Raw genomic sequence first — 14,272 nt, 5'->3', positions numbered from 1 at the left:
GACAAAGCAGTTGCAACTTTGAAGAACAATTAAACCAATAGTAAAAGGTTCTACAGCCACATAAATAAGAAGAAAACAAAGAAAGAAGAAGTGGGGCCGATATACACTGAGGATGGAACAGAGGTTAAGGATAACCTAGACATGGCCCAATATCGGTCTTTAATAAGGCTAGTGAGGAGTTTAGGGATGATGGAGGGATGATAAACGGGAATGTGGATATGGAGGTGGATATTACCGCATCTGAGGTAGAGGCCAAACTTGAACAGTTTAATGGGACAAAATCGGAGGGCCCGGACAATCTCCATCGAGGATATTTAAAGGAACTGGCGCCGTTGAAATTGCGAGCCCGTTAGCGAGAATTTTAAGCAATCGGTAAACTCGGGGGTTGTACCGTACGACTGGAGAATTGCTACGTAGTTCCTATTTTTAAGAAAAGGGAATAAAAGTGATCCGGGTAATTATAGGCCTGTTAGCTTGACGTCTTAGTGTGTAAGGTCTTGGAAAATTTTAGAGAGAAAGTAGTTAAGGACATTGAGGTCAATGGTAATTGGGACGAATTGCAACATGGATTTACTAAAGGTAGATCGTGCCAAACCAACCTGATCTCCTTCTTTGAGAAGTGACCGATTACTTAGACAAAGGAAATGCGGTAGATCTAATTTACCTCGATTTCAGTAGGCGTTGACACGGTTCCTCATGGGAACTGTTAGTTAAATTGGAAAAGATGGGGATGAATATGAAAGTTGTTAAGGTGGATAAGGAACTGGTTAAAGGGAGACTCCAGCGGGTCATACTGAAGGGTGAATTGTCAGGCTGGAAGGAGGTTACTAGTGGAGTCCCTCAAGGATCGGTTTGGGACCGATCTTATTTAACCTTTTTGTTACTGACCTTGGCACAAAGAGCGGAATGTGCTAATAAAGTTTGCGGATGACACAAGCTGGGGGGTATTGCTAACACGGAGAAGGACCGGGAACTATTCAGGAGATCTGGACACTTGTAAACTGGAGTAATAGTAATAGGATGAATATAATAGTGAAAAGTGCAAGTCATGCACTTAGGGATTAATAATAAGAATTTAGATATACGTTGGGACGCATCAGTTGGAAGCGACGGAGAGGAGAAGGACCTTGGTATTGGTTGATAGCAGGATGACTATGAGCCGCCAATGTGATATGGCTGTTAAAAAAACAAATGCGTTTAGGATGCATCAGGCGAGGTATTTCCAGCAAGGAGAAGGGGTGTTAGTGCGTTATATACGGCCTGGTGAGACCCCACCTGGAATACTGTGTGCAGTTCTGTGCCCATGTTTAAGAAGGTGAATTCAAACTGAACAGGTTCAGAGACGGGCTACTAGGATGATCCGAGGAATGAAAATCTGCCTTATAAAGGAGACTCAAAGAGCTTGCTTGTTTAGCCTGCCAAAAGAAGGCTCCGGGGATATGCTTGCTCTATATAAATATATCAGGGGGATTAACGTAGGGAGGGAGAGAATTATTTAAGTTTAGTACTAATGTAGCACAAGACGAATGGGTACAAACGTGGATATAGGAGTTTAGACTTGAAATTAGACGAATTTCTACCATTAGGGGATGAAGTTCTGGAACAGCCTTCGAGGATAGTGTGGGGCAAAAACTTATCTGGCTTTAAGACTAAGCTTTATAAGTATATGGAGGGATGTTATGATGGGATAGTTTAATTGGGCAATTGATCTTGATTATCGCAGATAAGTTTGCTCCAATGGTCTGTGAGGGATGTTGGATGGATGGGAACTGAGTTACTGCAGAGGAATCTTTCTTGGGTGCTAGCTGGTGAGTCTTGCCCACATGCTCAGGTTTAGCTGATCGCCCATATTGGGTTCGGAAGGAATTTTCTCCAGGCGGATTGGCAGAGGCCCTGAGGTTTTTTGCCTTCCTCTGCAGCGTGGGGCATGGTCGCTTGCTGGTGGATTCTCTGCAGCTTGAGGTCTTCAGATTCTAATTTTGAGGATTTCAATAACTCAGTCATGGGTTAGGGGTTGTTATAAATGTGTATGGGTAGGGTTTTGTGGCCTGCCTTGTGCAGGAGGTCAGACTAGATGATCATATTGGTCCCTTCTGACCTATGAGTCTAAATGCCCTGTCCTCCACCTTGACCTTTTTACCCCCACCCTTGCTGTCAGCCAGTTGGCTGATGAACTCTTAGACCCAGGGGCAATACAACAGTTTGCTGATAATCTGTTCAATAACTTCTGCCATAAACTTTATGGTGATTCATGGTAATTCGATAAAATGTTGAATGCCTTGGTCAGGGACCATTTGAGTAAGGGAAGGGAGTAGTCTTCCAGTCCTGCATAGCCCTGGAGAAAGAGGGAGGGGATATTGGCCGGGTGGGTGGGATTTAACTTACCACTCTTGGGTTCTGGCTCCTGGTGAGCCTTGGGGTCCTCCTCTGGCTCATCCAGATGGGTTTGCTCAGTTGGTTTCTCAGGCAGAGGTGCAGGATAAATTGCTCCTCCTCCTCTGGGTCTATGGAGGCTGCCACCTCCACAATCCTCATTGCCTCCTCACCCTGGGTTTAGATGCGGACATCCATGCACCTGTATCCAGTTGCCAGTGTAGACATGGCTGTCAGACGATAAGGCCCACAGGGTTGAGAGTCACCTCAGGCTCTGTACTGGGGGCCCTGGAAAGCACTAGGTCCAACTCCTTGAAGATGGGGCATGTTGGAGAACTCCTTCCAGAGTGACTGCTGGAGTCTTTTGCCTTTCAGTTCCACAGCCTGACATAGTTTACCTGTTCCTGGCACTGAGCCAGTTTGGTGCATACCCACCTGCACCAGCCTCTCTGAATCTTCCTGGTAAAGATGGATGTTCTTGGTGCTGTGGGAGAAGCTGTGGACAGTGAATTCTGACCACACATTGAGTGGGTGTGCTCAGCTGACCATGTGGTAACTCTTGGAGCAGATTCCATGTTCGCTTATAGTGGTGAAAAGAATTCAGTGGAAAAAAACTGTTCTGTAGCGGTCAGCACAGCTCACTAGTGGCGATAAAAGTAGGGGATCAGGATCTTTATAGATCTGGGTAAAGGTCAAGCAGGAAAGGGTCAGTGCATTGTGGGAATGGGAATGGAGGACTAGGATCCGGTATACACCCATTACCCATACAAATTGACATGGGTACTGGGCTGTGCCACAGCTCATGGTGTGTTCATACTCATCATGCTAGTATTCTTGCCCCATGCACACCTCAAAAGCCGTTTCTCTTTAGTTTAGATGTGGTTGGCAGGGGGTTCTGGCACAACCATGCATATAAAGCCCTGTCCAGTCTATGACATTCAGGATCTGACTCTGAGATATTCAGTCTGGAAAATGTGGTGAAGGAGCAACACACTGGGGCAACTCCTTAGAATCCTTGTCCCTAGAGTCTGATACTAATTGTTTTATTCACGCCATTGTGTATATGGTCTCCACTCAAAGTTCTAATGAATACTTGGAACCTCTTACTGTTGATCAACGGTTAAGGCCTTTTCTACAGAAGGAAAAAGCCAAGACCCACAATTCTCTACCAGCAGTAGCAACGGTGGAAGATGTAGCAGTGGTAAACAAAGGTAACAGACAAGGTTCAGCCCTTTTTACCACCATGCTACATCTTCCACCATAGTAAACGCTGAGAGAATTAAGGGACTCAGCTTTCCTAGTGCACTCCCAGCATAATCAACATCATTAGTATATTTACATACAGAAAGAGATAACACTTACTTGTCATCTTTCTTCAAAAAGACACCAGCATAAGGCTGGGCAAGGCGAACTTTTCTCCTCAGCAACTCCACTAGCTTCTTATTTTTCACCTAGGATAGCAATGAGTTTTAAGGAAAAATTCAGAGCAGGCTTCCCAGAAGCTTTCAGCTCCTGTCACACAGGAAGGATGGGGTTGTGGTTACAGACCAGGAGTGAGTTAGAAAATCTAATCTAGGCTACCTTCCCAACTCTGGTACAGACCTCCTGGGACTTTCAGCAAGCCACTCCAGTCCTTTCTGACCCACCAAAGTCACACACACAGCTGTGAAACATGGCTGTTGGGTACATTGTGGTAAACTAGTTTTTCTTGCCTGTACTGACACCCTAAACAAGCAAGAAAAGCATGTTAGAGAACCTTGGGAGGCTTCTAAACTAACACATGGTTACAACATGGGTTCCGGTTTCCTGTAAAACAGGGAATCAAGAGTAAGAATAAGTGGTCAGTTTTCCCCATGGCTAAAGATGAACAGTGGGAACTACATAGCTCCATACTAGGTTCAGGCTTGTTTAACATCTACTGAAAGTCTGGAAAAACGGGGATGAGCAACAAGGCAGAAAAATTAGCAGATGCACAAAATTGTTGAAGTTAGAACATCAGAAAGACTTAACTAAGCTGGGTGACTGGACAACACAATGGTAGATGAAATGGCAAGTGCAAAGTAACTAACCGAGCTTTCTTAGGACCCAGTCCAAGGCTGTGGAACGAACTCCCTCAGGAACTATTGCCCATCAAAAACCTCTCCCAGTGCACTTCTTTGACCTGCCTTCTCTAACAAATATATAGCAGCATGTACATATACAAATTTTAAAATCAACATACTTCCTTCACACACTTGTCCCTCTGGGAAGAGGATGAGTACATGTGACATGTTAATTACATTGCTTAACACATTACTGAATGGTGCTCAAATACTACACTGATAAGCACAGTACAAGAACCTATAGAGAATAGAACAGACACCTTTAAGGCAAATTTGTTCAGTTGGCTATTTGGAACATATCTGCCTTCTCTATACCACACACAGCTTTAACATTCACTGCAGAACAAGTGCTACTTTTAGGTGTGTGTGTGTATGTGTATATATATATATATATATGGAAATATATGTCTCTCATAGAACTGGAAAGGACTCTAAAGGCTATTGAGTCCAGCCCCCTGCCTTCACTAGCAGGACCAAGATCCCTAAGTGGCCCCCTCAAGGACTGAACTCACAACCCTGGGTTTAGCAGGCCAATGCTCAAACTACTGAGCAATCCCTGCCCCTCAAATCTTGCCCTATAGTGCTCCTGAATTTGAAGTGTTGTGAAAATGCTACAATGAGCAATAAAGTCCTGGTTGATTTAATGCAGCCCCTGTTTTGATGCTGCTATTTCTGTTAATCACTTAGTATACTGTCCTGCTATCGATGCCAGTGTAGGAAGTCTGTGGGACTAAAGGGTTACAAAACCAACAAGAAAAATAAAAACCAGTCTTCAGAGAGTTTGAGTTTCAGAAAGATCAAGGCCAAAATCCCATCCTTGCCTGTAAAGGACACTGAGCTGTTGAAGTGAAATATAGCCATGGAAAGGGAATCAGCTTCAATCACCCTCCATGCTATTTCACTCCAAATTTGTTCAGAATTTTACAGCAGGTATAGTCAACAGGCAGGCCAAATCCAGACCAGACACTTTTTAATGGACTGCATGGACTGAAGCAGAGCAGAAGCAAGCAGAAAGAATGTTGCACAGGCAACCTAAATATTGGCATTTAACTTTTAAGTACTTGAATTTGCAATGTAAATAGCTTTCTTCTAACAGTTATGATTAGGGCTCCATGTCTGTTACAGAGATTGCGAAATTCACGGATTCCATGACTTTCTCTGACTTCTGCGGCAGGAGCAGCTGCAGCTTGGTGGCCCCCGCAGAAGCCCCAGGGGTGGCTGGATCAGCAGCGGGGGGGCCAGAGCAGGTGCTGCTCCGTGGCCCTTAATGGTGCTGCCCACCCCCCCCAACCACCCCCAAGCAGCAGCCCCAGGGTTTCTCCCCACAGCAGCGACAGTGGCTTCCCCCACAACCTGAGCTGCAGTGCTCCCTCCAGGTTTCCCCCAGGAACGGCGGCTCCACCCTCCAGCTAAGATTTAGTCAGGGGTATTTATAGTACAAGTCATGGACAGGTCACGGGCTGTGAATTTTTATTTATTGCCCATGACCTGTCCATGACTTATTAAAAATATCCATGTCTAAATTGTAGCCTTAATTATGACACTTTTTTTTTGACAAGACCCCCTTATTCAGTGAAAAGCTAGAACATGCCTTGGGAATTAAATCAACTCTGTGTAATGATTGAGGCTGTTCATAGGATCTCAGTCTCATTTGCTCTAGAAGCTGAAAGGTTTATACTAGGGCTGTTAATTAATTGGAGGTAACTCATGTGATTATCACGATTAATTTTTTTGAGTTAATTGCAAGGTTAAATAATAGAATACCAACTGAAATTTATTAAATATTTCTAGATTTTTTCTACATTTTCAAATTTGTACTCTGTTGTAACAGCAATCAAAGTGTACAGTGCTCACTTTATATTATTTTTTATTACAAATATTTGCACTGTAAACAAAAGAAAGTATTTTTCAATTCATCTCATACAAGTACTGTACTGCAATCTCTACCGTGAAAGTGTAAAATTTTGTGTGTTACATAATAGCACTCAATGTAAAACTTTACAGCCTAGGAGTCCATTCAGTCCTACTTCTTATTCAGTCAATTGACAAGACAAAACAAGTTTGTTTACATTTACGGGAGATACTGCTGATTGGTTCTTATTTACAATATCACCTGAAAGTGAGAACAGGCATTTGCATGGCACAGTTGTAGCCAGCATCACAAGATATTTAAGTGCTAGATATGCTAAACCTTCATATGGCCCTTCATGCTTCATCCACCATTCCAGAGGACATGATTCCATGCTGATGATGCTCATTAAAAAAAAAATGCATTAATTAAATTTGTGACTGAACTCTTTAAGGGAGAACTGTTCTGTTTTACCCACGTTCTTCAATATATTTTATGTAACAGCCGTCTCAGATAATGACCCAGCACATGTTCATTTTAAGGGCACTTTCACAGCAGATTGACAAAATGCAAAGAAGGTACCAATGTGAGATTTAAGGAAACATACAGCACCAGACTCAATGGTTAAGAATCTGAAGTGTCTTCCAAAATCTAAGAGAGATGAGGTGTGGAGCACGCTTTCAGATGTCTTAAGAGAGCAACACTCTGATGCGGACACTACAGAACCCAAGCCACCAAAAGAGAAAAATCAACCTTCTGCTGGTGGCATCTGACCCAGATGATGAAAGTGAATATGCATCAGTCTGCTCTGGATCATTATCGAGCAGAACCTGTCATCAGCATGGAGGCATGTCTTCTGGAATGGTTGAAGCATGAAGGAACATATGAATCTTTATCACATCTGGCATGTAAACATATTGCTATGCTAGCTACAACAGTGCCATGCAAATGCCAGTTCTCACTTTCAGGTGACACTGTAACCAAGACATAGGCAGCATTATCTCCTGCAAATTGTAACCAAACTTGTTTGTCTGAGGGATTGGCTGAAGTAGGACTGAGTGGACTTATAGGCTCTAAAATTTTAATTTTATTTTTGAATGCGGTTTTTTTTGTACATAATTCTACATTTGTAAGTTCCAACTTTCATTATAAAGACATTGAACTACAGTACTTGTAGTAGGTGACTTGAAATATATGATCTCTTTTTTATGGTGCAAATATTTGTAATAAAAATATGAAGTGAGCACTGTACACTTTGTATTCTGTGCTGCAACTGAAATCAATATATTTGAAAATGTAGGAAACATCCAAAAATATGTGAATAGTATTCTATTATTGTTTAGTTGCGTGATCAATCGTGCAATTGGTTTTTTAGTAATTGCGCAATCAATCACGCAATTATTTTTTTTAATCGTTTCACAGCTCTAGTTTATACAGAACAAAGCAAGGAACTACATAAAGAGAAAGGATGGTCCAGCAGTTAAGCAGGTGAACATCACACAAGAGAACTCAATTTTATCCCTGTCAGAGTTCTTATGTGATGTGTATAAGTCACTTAAGCCAAACTTTTCACTGGTCACTAACTGTGTTCTTCATTTTCTGGGTGCCCAACCTGTGATGCCAGGGGTCAGATTTGCAGAAGCACTGAGCACTCACAATTGCAACAGAAGTTGTTTAGACCTGTGGCTGCTCAGTGCCTCTGACAGTAAGGCAGTGTGATCAGGAGGAATAAGCACACAGTTGGGAATCAGTAGGCCCCTATTCCAGCTCTGTCACTGACATTGTGTGGTCTCAGGCATCTGTTGCAGGTTTCCCAGTTGTAAAATGGGAATATAATACTAATGTATCTCCAGTGCTAAGTAAGAGTATTTGTAAGGCACCCAGCTACTACGGTGATGAGCACCTTAGAAGAGACAACGAGGAAATGAATTACATTTTCAGAGCAGGGTTTGACTTGTGGTAGTAAATAGTTTGAAGCTACACACTGAATGTTGAGATGAGAATAGAAGGAATACTTAACAGATGCCTCATCCCCAAAGCACCATCCATCCAGTGCACTGAATGAACGGGGTGGGAGAATATGGAACCTAGTATAGCATCATATAATTAAAGGCTACCATTAATGCATACATAGAGGCTTATCAGATCTTGATTTTTTTTAAATAATTGAGGAATAAGACAAGACTTTTTTTCTATTTCTATCTGTCAATATTTATAGCTACACAAATTATGGGTTAAGTATTTTTAAAAATGTTTATATACACATTTTCATAGCTGTGGGAAATTACGGAGGAATCAGACAATCAGGGAGTCAGAAAATTATTTAATGATAGTAGACACTGAGCTTTTTAACCATTAAAACACAAACTGTCATGATGCGTTAAAATATACAAAGTAAACATCCTTAAGTCAAACTAGTAAGTTCTCAAGCAACAATTTTACTGCTTTTTCTATCTGTAAATTTCTATCATCATCATCAATGGAATTAGTTTCTCACAGATTTGAGAGTGGGTATGGTGAAATAGACATTTACCAACACTCATTAATAAAAATCTAATCCTTCCAAGCCTATCTGCATACAGGGGGGCAGAATGAATGTTGCATAAGAAACCCAAATTTTGGCATTTCCCAATATTTGAGTGTTTGACTTTGAAACCCAAACATTTTAATATAGTATTTATGAACATAATTATGATAAATAACCACACAGGAATTAAAAGTTACATCGCTCTCACTTTTGATATTTTCACTCTAAGATCAGCTACAATAAAACTGTAAACACAGCACTACTAGGTGCTAAGAATAAATATTTACATTTTCCAAATGCTTAATATCCACAAAATAAAGTCCATCCATCCTCCTGACTCAAACAGCATATTCAGTTTCAGATTTAGATGTGCTGTTAAATATCTGCAAATTGTGTGATAAGGGTTCCAAACCATACAGCTGTACAACAAAGTAGGACATATTCCAAAGTGAACATGGCCAGGCATATAACTAGAAAGGTCACTATCAAGGTCAGCATGCCCCAAAATGTGACACTCTCTGAGGTTTCTTTGGTGTTTTGACTGAAAGATGCAACCATAAAAAGTATGTAATAAACTATGGAAATAAGACTCATCACTGCCACTTTAAGGACATCAGGAATACATCATGTTCACATACATCTGAACACAGGCACCCAAGGCTGAATCAAGGACACAATCACTATGGTAATAAAAACACTGACATTCAAGGGCAACCTAAAATTTACTTGGTAAGTCTAGCTGCAGTGCAATCTCCAACTACCACAAGTTAGTTTTACATAGTGGTAAACAAGATGAACAACTGGAACTGGGAAGAGATAAAACACTCTTAACTATGCAAGTCCTGTGTGTCTGGGTCCTAGAGGCTAAGCAAAGCTCTCTCTGGACTCCTGTTTTTGTGCCCTGCCTAGTCACATGGCCTTTGCATACCCCTCTCCTTCCTATCTGCCAAGACAAAGGTGAGCGGTGATGTCAGTAGAACAACAGCCTCCAGAAGTAATAACACTTTCACCTTCTTTTGACTTACTCGAGACCCCATTCTAGCTCTGCCACAGACTTGCTAACAGAACCCAAGAACCCTGGCTCCCTGTCCCTACTAACGTGTCCAGCTTGGACTTGCCTACAGACAGAAGTTGTTCTGCTTTAACTACATATAGGATAGCAAATAAGCTATGCCGGCCTCTATGACGGCCCATTACGCCAGTATAACTGCAAACATACTAGGGGTTTGTACCAGTATAAGAATCACACCCCTGACAGTTACTCTACCCCCAGATCTGTGCATAGATCAGGGCGCAGCATCCACTGCAATAGGTGGAACTCCGAGAGAGGCACGTTCATCTTCTGCGTGACTGGGACGCAGCTAGGGCTGGGTTTTAATATTACTTTGCCAGTCAACACCCCCCTCTTCTCGGCTGGCAGAGAGCTCCTCTCCCTCAGTGTGGGTCCAGAAGCCTTAGCTCAGGTTGCAGGGGCACAGGCTTCAGGCCCCAGAGCTGGCAGGATGCAAAGGAAGTGGGAGGGTCTGTGCCCCCGCAGCACGACCCCTTTACCTCGATGCATTAGGCAAAGAGAGGAGCTAGGGCCGCTCAGGGGGAGGGAGGTGTCCGTGGCCCCGCCGGAAAGGAGGAGCAGTGCCCGGCCCTGGGAAAGGAGAAAGGGTCGCGACTATTGTGATGAACGGGGCTGCAGATGGTGAGCTCCCGGGCAGGGCACCGGGGATGGCGTCCCAGCCCCGAGGCGCGGCGGGGGCGCCCTGCGGGAGACGCGGGTAGGGATGCGGGGAGCCGGCCTGGCCAATCGGGCGGCAGGGAGCGTGGCGGCTGCCCGCCCGGAGCGGGGAATCCCGGGCTGCCCGCGGAGCCAGGCCCCGTTACCTCGAGGATCTTGATGAAGCGCGGGAAGACGGGGTTGCGCGTCACGGCGATGAGCGGCACGTTGGGGAAGCGCTCGGGGATGAGCAGCGGGGTCAGCGCCGTCATGGCCGGGGGGGCCCCGGCGGGATCGGCTCCACTACCGCCGCCGTCCTCGGCTCCGCGCCTCCGCGCGTCCCCGCGCCAGGGCTGCCGGGCCACGCAGGTGTCGCGGGGGGCCGGGACGCTTGAGACCGGCCAGGGGCGTGGGGCCGGGCCCGCGGGCCACAGGCCCACGGGAGGCGGAGAGCAGGCCGCGTGCACCGCCGATCGAGCCGGGCCGAGCGGGGCGAGGCCCCCCGGGCAGCCCCGGCCGCCAGCAGCGCCACAGCCGGAGGTAGCGGGCCGCGGCCATTCCGCCGCTGCGCTCACTGCGACAGCTCCGCCCCGGCTCCCGGCGGTCGCGCACATCGACCACAGGGCACCTCTGCGCGTGCGCGGAAATGCCAACTCGGGGGACGGCGTCAATGCGCAAGCGCAGGGAGGCAGGCGGCGTGCGCGTGTGGCGCGATGGCCCCGTGCCCGTCACGTGACCTGTGCGCTGTCGCCCAGTCACAGCTTTTGGCCAAGAGAGGCCGGGGCGCCGCGTGGGCGTCAGTTCCTGGCGCGCTCCCGGGCCTCGCCCCGACGTCACTGGGTCACGCCTAGGCCTGGCCCCGCCCCAGGGGCTGGTAGACGGGAGGGGCCTGGGCGGGGCCTAGTCCAGCCCCGGCTCAGGCCGGGTGACGCGCTGTCCCGCGGGGACGGGGACGCCTGATGTTGGGGCTCGTCCTTATAGGGCGCCTATCACTCCCCACCCCCCTCCTAGTTTTTCACACTTGCTGTCTGGTCACCCGGCGGCTCCTCCCAGCCGGGCTCTGTCACGCGGCGTGAAAACCTCTGGGGCGGTGGGGATTCACCCACGGAAGCTCACGCTCCAAAACGTCTCAGTCTATAAGGTGGCACCGGAGTCGCTGCTGCTTTTACAGCTCCAGACTCACAGGGCTGCTCCTCTGTTACAAGGAAGGAGCTTCCACCACCTCCCTCGGGAGCCCGTTCCAGTGCTTCACCGCCCTCCTAGCGAACCAGTGTTTCCTAATAGCCAGCCCAGCCCTCCCCCACCTCATCTCCGCCCAGCACCCCACGTCTCCTCTCCGCTGCCTACTGCCAGTGCCTGCCCCCGCCAAACAGCCCTGGGTGTTAAGGTTAGGGAGGGACAGGGGAGGAGAGGGAACGTGGTGTGCTCGGGAGGAGAAGGGGCAGGTGGGGATTTGGGGAAGGAGTCGGAATGGGGGCTAGTTGGGGTGGGACTTTGGGGATGGGGTTGAATTGGGGGTGGGAAGGGTGGGGCAGGGATGGAGCGGGGGTCGAGGACCCTCCAGTGCCAGTAGAAGTCGGCGCCTATGCTCTGTGGAACTACAAAGCTCTATGAAGGCTGCTATCAAATCTCCCCTTACTCTTCTCTTCTGCGGTTAAATAATCCCCTTCCCTCAGCCTCTCCTTGTAAATCATGTGCTCCAGCCCCCTAATAATTTTTGTTCCCCTCTGCTGGACTCTCTCCAATTTGTCCACATCCCTTTTCTAGTGGGGGGTCCAAAACTGAACATAACACTCCAAATGTGGCCTCACCAGTGCCAGATAGCACCCTGAGGTCCTGCTCTACCCAGGCTCACCATCCATAGCACCTCAGGGACCCCCAAGGAAACCAGTTCTGACCTGCCCGGCAACCCCATAAGGCCCTTAGGCCCTGCTTTGCCAACACCCCCGCCCCACCCCATAGTGCCCTCAGGTACCTCCAAGCCCCACCTCCATAGTGCCCTCAGGCCCCTCCCAGACCCACCACTATAGCATCCTCAGGCCATGCCCTGCTCAAACCCCCCATAGTGCCCTCAGGACCCTCCCAGACTCACCCCCGTGGTGCTCTCAGGCCCCGCCTGACCCAGTTTTGCAATACCAACACTTACTCAAAAAGAACATGGAAATCAACGTAAGTGGTCACAGGACGAATGCTACTCTGCACTACCAATGTTGTTTTGCAGTGAAACAGAAGGCACTGGTTGCACATGTGTTCACTGTACCTGCATCGTCTCTCTCTCTCTCTCTCTCTCTCTCTCTCATTCAGCAGCTTCCCATCTCTCTGCATTTGGTGCAGCCTAGTCTTCCACTCTAAGGTTTGTGTGGGGTGGGGGGTTGAATTGGGGTAGGAAAGATGATGGGGGTTGGGGATGAGCCTGACATACACATAAAGATAGATCACAGTCCCAACCTGCAGCCTCTTGCTGTTGAAGATGCACCACAGACTGGACTCCCAAGTCTCCTAGTATTAGCCCCCCCAGTCACTGCTCAGAAACTTCGTTTATACAGGACTGAATTTCCGTGGCAATGCCTCATGCCCTTCCAGAGTGTCACATGCACATATTTAAATCTCTACAAATAGGAAATAAAGAGATACGGTCAAACAAACTGGAAATCGGAAACTCCAGATCTAAGGTACACACCTTCTCTGCACCACAACCTGAACTATGGCCATGGAGCTGTCAATAGCCTCTAAATGTGGTTCAGTGAGAGTTGCTTCAAAATGAGCAAACATGAAGAATGACTGACATCATCTCTGTGCCTTCCAGCTGCCCATACTGTGTTAGGGTAGCTCTGTTGCCTGGTGTGTGGCTTACTTATGGCAGGTTGCCCCAGCTCACACTATGATATGAGAAGAGGAGAAGAAGGATTAGGAGGCCCTCATTTCTGCACTGACCTATGTGAGTTGGTCAAGCAGAGAAGCAGAATGGCGCTTTCTTGCCAGGGGATTTGTAGCAGGCTGGCAGCAGACATGACAGTGCAAGGGATGTCCCAATTAGAATCCTTAGAGAAGTGATCTCCAACCTTTTTATGCTCAAGATCACTTTTTGAATTTAAGGATCTACCCTGCCCCTTCCCGAGGCCCCGCCCCTTCTCCAAAACCCTGCCCCACTCTCTCCATCCCCACACCCCATCACTCGCTCTCCTTCACCCTCACTCACTTTCACCTGGATGTGGTAGAGGATTGGGGTTCGGGAGGGGGTGCAGGCTCTGGGAGGGGGCTCCAGGCTGGGTCAGGGGGTTGGGGTGGAAAAGGGGATATTGGGTGCTGGCTCTGGGAGGAGGCTCTGGGCTAGGGCAGAGTGTTGGGGTGCAGGAAGATATACAGCATGCTGGCTCTGGTAGAGGGTCAGGGCTGGGGCAGGGGCTTGGGTGCAGGAGGGGGTATGGGGTGCTGGCTCTGGGAGGCGTGTCAGGACTGGGGTTGAGGTGGAGGAGGGGATTGGGGGTGCAGGAGGGGATATGGGGTGCTGGGTCCGGGAGGGAGCTCAGGGCTGGGGTGCAGGAGGAGGTTTGGGGTGCTGGCTCCAGGAAGGGGCTTAGTGCTGGGGTTTGGGATGTGGCCTCTCACCGGACAGCATTTACTGCTAAAGTAGGCTCCCTACCTACCCCGACCCCAAGCCACTCCTGGAAGGAGACAATGTGCCCCTGTGGCCTCTAGGGGTGGAATGAACA

The 14,272-nt window shown here is 47.5% G+C and overlaps 1 protein-coding gene across 2 annotated transcripts in view; it reads right to left on the bottom strand.

The window, feature by feature from the left end:
- Positions 1 to 10,897, bottom strand: part of LONP1 (lon peptidase 1, mitochondrial) — a 46,518-nt gene extending 35,621 nt beyond the window's left edge. Inside the window, exons 1-2 of one of the 2 annotated variants that reach the window (XM_032776579.2) lie at positions 10,727 to 10,897; positions 3,736 to 3,824 (exon numbers count right to left, since the gene is read on the bottom strand). In XM_032776579.2, coding sequence (XP_032632470.1) covers positions 3,736 to 3,824; positions 10,727 to 10,831 — 194 coding nt within the window. In that variant the 5' untranslated portion in view covers positions 10,832 to 10,897. Of the gene's footprint in view, positions 1 to 2,385; positions 3,023 to 3,735; positions 3,825 to 10,726 lie in introns of those variants that run through there. The other variant, XM_032776578.2, reaches the window with a different exon arrangement.
- Between the last annotated feature and the right edge of the window lie 3,375 nt (positions 10,898 to 14,272).

This window comes from Chelonoidis abingdonii, chromosome 11 (genome assembly GCF_003597395.2).
Source record: "Chelonoidis abingdonii isolate Lonesome George chromosome 11, CheloAbing_2.0, whole genome shotgun sequence".
NCBI classification, from domain to species: Eukaryota; Metazoa; Chordata; order Testudines; family Testudinidae; genus Chelonoidis; species Chelonoidis abingdonii.
This window is presented reverse-complemented; position numbering and strand designations above follow the sequence as displayed.